Genomic DNA, 8,596 nt, shown 5'->3' with positions numbered 1-8,596 from the left:
TTAGAGCAGTTACTTGCTGGGTGAGGTATAATAAGGGTTTATATGTTTATACATTTCCCCCTGTTTTGTTTTTTCTTTCGATTTAAAAATATTTAGACAAGGAAAACAAGACAATTATATTCGCTAAATATCTTTCTTTAATAGTAATTTTTGTTGTTTTCAGTCGTATTTTGGATAAAATACAATGAAAAATTGAAATCAAAATGGATTTGAGACTGGTTGAATTTCAAAAAGAAAATATTCTAGACACATTAAATTATCTCTATCAATTGGAAATAACTCTTGAAACATGATGTCGATCTCTGAGTCTGTTTAATACAATGATGCTTAAACAATTATATATATTTCAGACCTGCAATAAGTAAAGTAATCAGAGTGGATAAAACGAAAATTGTCAGGCAAACCCAGAACAAACATTTATCAAGAGCTGATATCGCTTCCTTCCACGTTACGCAGGTTTCGTCTCCATCCAAACACTTTGAAATTTCCGATTCTGATTGTACACTTTGTTTTCGGCACTTTTTGGCAAGTGTTCTTAACAAGTAATACACTGATTCATCATCAGACAAATGTGCGCACCCTGATTCTATTGCTGAAATGATAACAATCACAGTTGCGATGAATATTTGTATCATGATATAAATAGAAACAATCGGAATAGATTCTGAAGTCTGTGGCAACGAATCACTGATAATCGTGAGAAACACAGCATATGCTAACCATACTGTAATAACATAACCTATGCGTTCACCTGTATCAACTGGTATCTTGAATGTAAAAATATCAAGAATTGAAAGTAACAAGATTGGCATAATATAATTTATTATAGCGTACAATGGTTTTCGCTGAATCACTATAGTAAATCGAACTTTTGTCTCGTGAGATTCTGCGAGATTCAAGGCAGATGAAGATAATATTTTCCATTCACCATGACGCTGTAGATCAGCGGCAAGTTCTATACCCTTGCCCCCTTTTGTTATATGAACATCTACATTAGACAAACTCCACGCTACAAAATCTAAATGACACGTCTGTCTATCAAACGGAAAATATGTTGAATCTATATCGCATTTGGACTCAAACACTTGAAATGGCCTCCAATTTACTAATCCGTTTGAATCAATAAACACCGAAATGAATTTTGATCCGAGTTCTTCCAGTTTGGAAAATCCATTTTGTAGAGATATATCTGGTTTCCATACTTTGCCTTGAGGATAATATATATACCTGAGCCCTCCGAAGCTTGAGGGTGTCCATGATAACAATTCATCTGTCCATTCAACCTCAAGCCATCCAGTAGCGGTCAATTTCTGTTCGATCTCATCTACGCCTGATATGCCGTAAAGTGTAAAAATGACGTGTACTGATAACGGCACTGACTGGTTTCTACTCGGTCTAATAAGCGTGTTATAATTATTAGTAGTAAACAGAAATGTATATAAATTTTGAACATTAATATTGCTCTGTGAAATAACTGATCCCAGTAAGAAAGTCAATGACGTTATTAAACACCAGGTAGCAGTCATCTTTAAATTATCAAAATATCACGTTTGTCAAATAAGAATTACACATAAAGTCATCATTGAATTCGAAATGCTTTTGATTCAATATTTCGGATTGTTTGATCTCTGATATATGATAATTCCAGTTAATAACTAACACTGATATTTTAACGAATAAAAGATAATTGTCTTAATCGGAAATCCATGTTATTAACAACTAACACTTCACTGTAATAACAATATTTCTTGTTGTAAATCATCGTTTATTTTTCATTTATTGATGACTCCTTTGCAACATAGATGTAGCTAGTTCAATGGTGTGAAGTTAAATACCTATGAGACAGATGCGCAAGCTATACATATAGTCAGTTGCAGATCCACTTGTGTTTATCTTGTCAAATCTCAAACGCCTACCTTACAACTGCCTTGCTAAACTAATATGATCATGGTCATAACAATCATGAAAAGGAAATAAGCAAAATCCAATAAATCTTCATGTAATATGACATCAACCTAATGGGAATCTAAGACATGTACACTATGTTAAAATTACTTTTTTATTCCGATATTTAGAAAAGTAACATACAAAAAAGTAGACATGATGAACATACTATTGTAAAGTGGAGATTGGGGACTTAAACAAAGTTAAAAGGAAGAAAATAAAGATGATGGGCGCCACCTAGTTTTTACATCCAAGATAGTAGCTAGAAATTAATTTATTTTCGGCGGCCCTGTAAATTATAAAAAAAAATGAAATAGTGAGAAATAAATGTCGGCTTTTGATGTAGAAATAGCTTGAAATTTGGAGGAAACTCTTTGTGATGACCATAATTTGGTGTGCAAGATTACGCAAGGGATGTTCTTCATTTATACTACTTCGAGAATTCTGGAACCAAAGAGTGCCCTAAAAAGTGTCATTTTCAATTAAAAAAGCTGCGCCACAATATGTGTTTTGAAGTTTTATTCAAACTCAAAGGTGTTGAAATTCAAAAGTTGATCGTTTTTTTTAACGGATCTTTTATTGTGAAAACGCAGAACATAAAAAGGTTACCATTGTCGCCTATGTAAATAATGATTTCAGTTTGACCTCATGAAAAGATAAATTATCTCGCTAGCATAGAGGGAGAAAACAACCTAAATTAATTTGAATTATAAATGAGACATAAAATTTAAAGTTAGAGCCAAATTTTGAATCGATATAGTCAAATACAGATGCGTGCACATGTAACCCTAAGTTGAAAGTTATTACAAGCAAACCACAACTACCATTTATTGTCAGTACAATATTTTAAATGTTCTGAAATCATTTTAAAATTTGAATCTGAGATTTCCTCAATATATTAGGTGGAGTGTGTGTATCTAGTATAACAATCTGAAAACCATCTCCTTTACGTCTGGATGAGATGAGTCTCTTAACGGACTAAATAAGCTGAGGTAGCCGCCCAACTACGAAAGAATGACCATTATATTTCTTACTACACAATGGAGTTTATGATTCAGCACATATTCGGTCATTAGTGTAAGCATACTTGCATTAATGGCCGTTTCAATAATAGGCTCGGGAGTTTAGTGTGACGTCCATTTTCGCTGAACTAGTATACATTATTGTTTAGGGGCCAGCAGAAGCCCACCTCCGGTGCGGTATTTTCTCGCTGTGTTGCAGACCCATTTGTGGCCTTGGACTGTTTGTTGCTTTTTGGTCGAGTTGTTGTCTCGTTTCCATTTTAATTTTATTATCAGTTATCAGATTTACAATGCGAAATATTAATGCGAAAGCGACCTTTTTCATTTCTACATTCGAAAGAAACGGACGCTAAATTGACAAAAATGACTGGATTCACAATGTTAAGGTTTGATAGTACTCTTCCAACATCGAGACTCGTGGTACAAATATAGTTAGTTTCCCACATGGTTCCTAGGATATGTTATCAGAATATTAGTATTTCATGCCAACATAATTTCAATTTTTGCTTGTTTTACTGTTGAAAAACTAATCCGGAGGTAGCGGTCGGCGTTTCTTATAACTAATAATTCACCTACTAAAAGTTGTTTATGTACTGTTACATAAAGATTTACACGTCTAATTTTATTTCATATCAAGGCATAACACCGATCTGCAATAAATATAACTTCGGCGTTCACAGCTTAATACAAGTTCACATTATTCATGTTCGACATAATTTATTTTTATTTGTTCATGTTTGCTACACTCTTGCCTCAATACAGATAATCATTAGAGATGTAGACTACATCATGTACATGTATTAGATGTAAGCTTCTAAAATCTGAGGGACGTTAGTCTCGAAGATATGAGAATAGTGTATCTGATTTAGAAGTAATAAATAATTATTTTATGTTTTCTCTTGTTTTAAACAGATAATTCATTTTGATAAAACAGAAAAAATGTCAATATCTCAATTTTCCAGGTGCTGTAACACCTTCAGAAAATGATTCATTGGTATGGATTTAGAATGAAATCTTAATTGCATCTATATTTCTGTCATCAAATAGATAAATTATTATTGCTTTGGAATTGCAATATGAATCGCTGTACTATCTTGTTTTGTCTGGTTTAAACTTTTTGCTGATAAATGATAACACTTGTTAATTCAATTAGAGATGTTATTATTTTCATTATAGATAAAATTCAGATCAATGTTAGCTGACTTTATGACTTGATGTTCCATTAAAGATGCTATTAATATCTTTATAGATGCAATTTAAATAATGTTTGGCATTCTGTTTAATTACCGCCAGATAGGCCTAATTACTTCGACCTGGTTATAAATAGCACAACACCTTAGTTGAACCATTTTTAGAAGCAGCTCTGTCGTCATTCTTTACAGGTTTTGCATTCAGCCTCCTCGCACTTGTTATCCGAATGTGCTTTTGTTATCGTATGCTAATCGACATTTGTTAAAATCATCCTTTCGAAAAATTGACAGACGCCATCTCGGGTTGGTTGACCGTTATTGGATATCTGTTTCACAGATGACGAAGTATATGTTCCAATTTTACTTACCAAAATCCCGTCCTCTTTCTCTTGAAAGTGATATACCTAATAAAACTATCACCGATTTTGTCCTTACAGGTACGTTATTTTTCCTTGCTAAAACTTTATTAGTTTTTGTATTTGTTCTTTATATTTATATAATGACATGTATGTTAAATGTTTTATGTTTTCGGCTAAATAAATATATATCATTACATTCTTTTAATGAAGCAAAAAGTAGTTCTGGTGTTACTTTGCTGACAATCAGGCAATGGATAATGTCAGACGGAGGATTAAGAGCTCGCTGACCAGTCTTATCATTTGCCAAGGGGTACATACCATACGATACCCCTGTGTAACTCCTTATTTCATATTGAAATGTTTTAAAATTAAAAAAATAGTGGTAACTGCCCATTTCTAAGCATATTTCAGTGTGCAAGATGCCTTCCTTGTCTACTTACCACATATTTTACTGAATGTTATGAATTTATTTAATCGTTATCTTTTTTTAATATATTGCTCTTTTATTTCTAGTTTTTTGCATTTGGCACACAGCTAAAAGGGAGTCAAAATATACCAAAGGGATATTCAAACTCGTGAGTCGACAGTAAACTGACAACGCTATTGGTAAAACAAAAAAAGACAAACAAACAACAGAAAACAAAACACAACATAGAAAACTAAAGAATGGGCAACACGAACCACATCAAAAACTGGGTTTGATAAAATGCAGCTCTATATGGTGGTTTACCTGGCAGTCATTTATAACTGTCTTTGGTCAATATGGCATATTTCGTTGCGTTGGTTTTAAATATTTCATTTAGCATCCGAAAAATAAGGCATTGTGGATCTTCTGTAACCTATGATCCACCAAACAAAAAATGTACAAATCTCTGAATTCCCACGATTCATTTAGTTGGATGCTTCATTTGTTGTAAATACTTAGTTATTGTGTTAGTTATCTAGTTATATTTTTGTAGTTTGTCAATATGAAAGGTGAGTACGTCCATTTTTTAGATTATCTATTTACTATGTATATCTTAATATTTTTCTAGTTATAATGTGGTTATAATTGTGTAGTTTTATAAATAAGCTGTGGCCAATACAAACAATACCATGTATTTGATAATTGCGCATTTATAATAAACTAATTTTATCTAACACGTGCTTGACATATGAAATAAAAAATGACCTTGATAAAGGTACACCTGATTCTGTTGCAAAGACAGATTGAGAACTACAGTACAACGTCTTTCTCTAATCTATTTATTTAGCAACAATAGACACATAACAAAAAAAAAAAAAAAAACATTTTTAAATAAATGAATAGTAACCCCGTATCTAAATAAGTTTCACATTCCAAGGTAAATTCAAAAGGGGGAGTCCATAATACATGAATAACTGACAAAATCAAACGTTATGAACCAACGATACAAGTGAAAAAACAATAGTAATAATCCTTACTTGGTACAGGCATTTTCCGAAGAAAAAAGTGGGTTTAACCGGGTTTTATAGCTTGCTAACCTCCCACTTGTATGACAGCCGTTTATAGTGTCGTTCGGTCGGTTTTTGATTTTTTCTAAAGATACAAAAATGCATTCATTAGTAAGTTGGAAATCGTGGAGGCATAATTTTGAATCAAATCTCAAAGTTATCAAGAATAATAATTCTCCGCATCGGTGAACAGGCTAAAAACCCGTCTGCTCATAATTCATACATGTTGTATAAAATATCAAATGTTATTTGCAGACATATTCTGTTGGGATTAATGTTTTCTTTAAGCCAGTCAAAATAGATTTAAACACAAAAAGGTTTACGCATAAATTTTCAAAACGGATAAATCTATCCTTTACAAAATAAAATTAACGAATTCCACACAAAAAAAGATTTAATCGTCTGAGATGTTTCAAAGATTCACAAAAGCTACAAAATGAATAACAAGATATTCAGAAACTAGTGGCAAAAGTGAAATACCTTAAGACCATCTTTACCCTTGCAATAATAATAATGAATAATAATCTTAAAACTTTAAGATACGAATCAAATTAAACTCTGTGCAGGGTTTTTGTAGCATCGATCATGGCGAAATTCCATAGGTTATATATCGCGCTGTCCAAAATATCGCCTCGAATTTTGGTATGGTGTAGGAAAGGGTTTGCATCATGAACCAGTTGACGAAATGTCTGAAGCTGTAAAAAAGACAAAGAGTCTGGTATATCATTAAGTATTCCTGAAACATGTTCACTTTATAAAACCAAAATTCCCTTACGCTGCACACATTACAAGTCTTCTCATAAATATCATGATAGAAAGTTCTTTCGATAAAATGTCGGCAGTATTTATATTTAGCAATGAAATAAAATGCGTTCTTCTGGAATTTTCTCCCAATAAAACTGCTGATTCTGCTATTGGAGATAGTTCTAAGAAAGCCATAGATAGCTTATTATCTGCTTATTTTGGTTAATCATCTGGCCATTTGTCGCAAAACCATTTACCTTGATAAAATCCACCGCAACCTATTATAGATAATACGTCTTTTGAATAAGTGCTTATCAGCGGTAGAAGTGAGCAGAAGGTAATTAAACATACTAATTCCATTCCAATTACGGCGTAATTCTAACCACAATTGAATATCGTGTTTACATTCGTTGTTCAAGTGTACTTATTATAATTTTATTAACTGAAGCCATTATATTTATTATATTATACAGATGGGTCACATAGGCACGTACAGTTATAATATCCCGCATTGGAAAGTAATTATAAGATGACCTAAATATTTTTTTAGTTCCTTTCTAGAACACGATGTTTTATTTAGGTTGAAATTAATAATTTCTGTGATACGTTTATTTGATCGACAGGGAGTTTTGCTGTCATATTTATTGTGTCCAGATAATGTCTAAATAGTCTGACTCATAGACGGATCAGACTGTCATTTTGTTTAAAAGAATATATAATCTACTAGTATTGAAAATTAAACTTAATAAAGCCATAGTTTCTTTCAGCACAGTCTGATGGTTTTTCGACAGTTGACAGTTAAAAACTCATCAAGTAAAGAAAAATAACGAAATACCATAGTTTTTCATCGCGATCCAACATATACTACTCGATAACGTACCACACAAACGAGGGCTTGATCTACATCTGAAAGGTAAAGTTGAATCAATAAAAATCCACACAAGTGAAATGCCAATATGGCATCCAGCTCGAATTGCAGGCAGTCTGAAGACGCGATGAAAACAAGGTAAAAAAGCAGATACCGGGTGAGGTAGAAAGGCACGATTTAAAACCAGGCATAAGTTGGTAAACGTCGTAATAGCTCAAATTATACAGATAATTGTTAATCTACTATTGATATTCAACATTTTTAATTGATGACAATTTCTAAATGCATTCAAATGAAGTTATATTGGAAGCTTTCAGATACAAGTGGACATTTTCATAATTTTATGAAAATCGTAAAGCTGGAATCGTTAAAGTAAAATCAGTTGATTTACTCTTGTATCATAACGTAACATTCAATGTATATGAAAGGAAAGTTAAATATTATTTGCATACAATTAAAATTAAATGCAAATGTCGGGGCAGGTAAATAGCCGAAGAAGGACAAAGTTTTATCTTGGGGCAAGTAAATAACCGTAAAAGGACACAGAATTATCTGTATGCAATTGTTCCTCTTATTACAGTGGTAACTGAATTTAAATAATAACGCGTTAGAACTACTTTATAAAAAAATATCTTTTCGTTTTTTTGGGGGGTTAATTTGTTCACGCGCCGAATAAACTTGAAAAGCTATGATAAATCGATCGATCAATCAATCAATAAATCAATTCGAAAAACCGCCTTGTGCTTTCATATCAAATTTATCTTGTTTTAGCAGCAATGTTCTCCCAGCTTATCGTGGGGTTTCACATGACAATATTTGTTTTATTTGGCGTACAAAATTGTAGGCTTCGATGAGTTTTTATTCTACATATGGGTAAAACCCCTCGGTATTTTCTCCATCTTTGTATGAGAACTTTAAGATATTTCTCTGGGACCTATGCATCAATATTTACAATGCCACACGTTCTAACATGCTACTGGTTCACCCACCTAGTAT

General features: G+C 32.5%; 1 protein-coding gene across 1 annotated transcript; it reads right to left on the bottom strand.

Annotated features, from left to right (window-relative positions):
* Positions 1–335: 335 nt before the first annotated feature.
* Positions 336–1,526, bottom strand: LOC127718744 (neuronal acetylcholine receptor subunit alpha-3-like). The gene has a single exon (XM_052224799.1). It carries the CDS (start codon positions 1,524–1,526, stop codon positions 336–338), a length of 1,191 nt encoding a protein of 396 aa, XP_052080759.1.
* Positions 1,527–8,596: the final 7,070 nt, after the last annotated feature.

The sequence above is a fragment of the Mytilus californianus genome, unplaced genomic scaffold (genome assembly GCF_021869535.1).
Source record: "Mytilus californianus isolate M0D057914Y unplaced genomic scaffold, xbMytCali1.0.p SCAF_10, whole genome shotgun sequence".
NCBI lineage: Eukaryota > Metazoa > Mollusca > Bivalvia > Mytilida > Mytilidae > Mytilus > Mytilus californianus.
The sequence above is the reverse complement of the archived record's forward strand: the minus strand, read 5'-3'. Positions and strand labels throughout refer to the sequence as shown.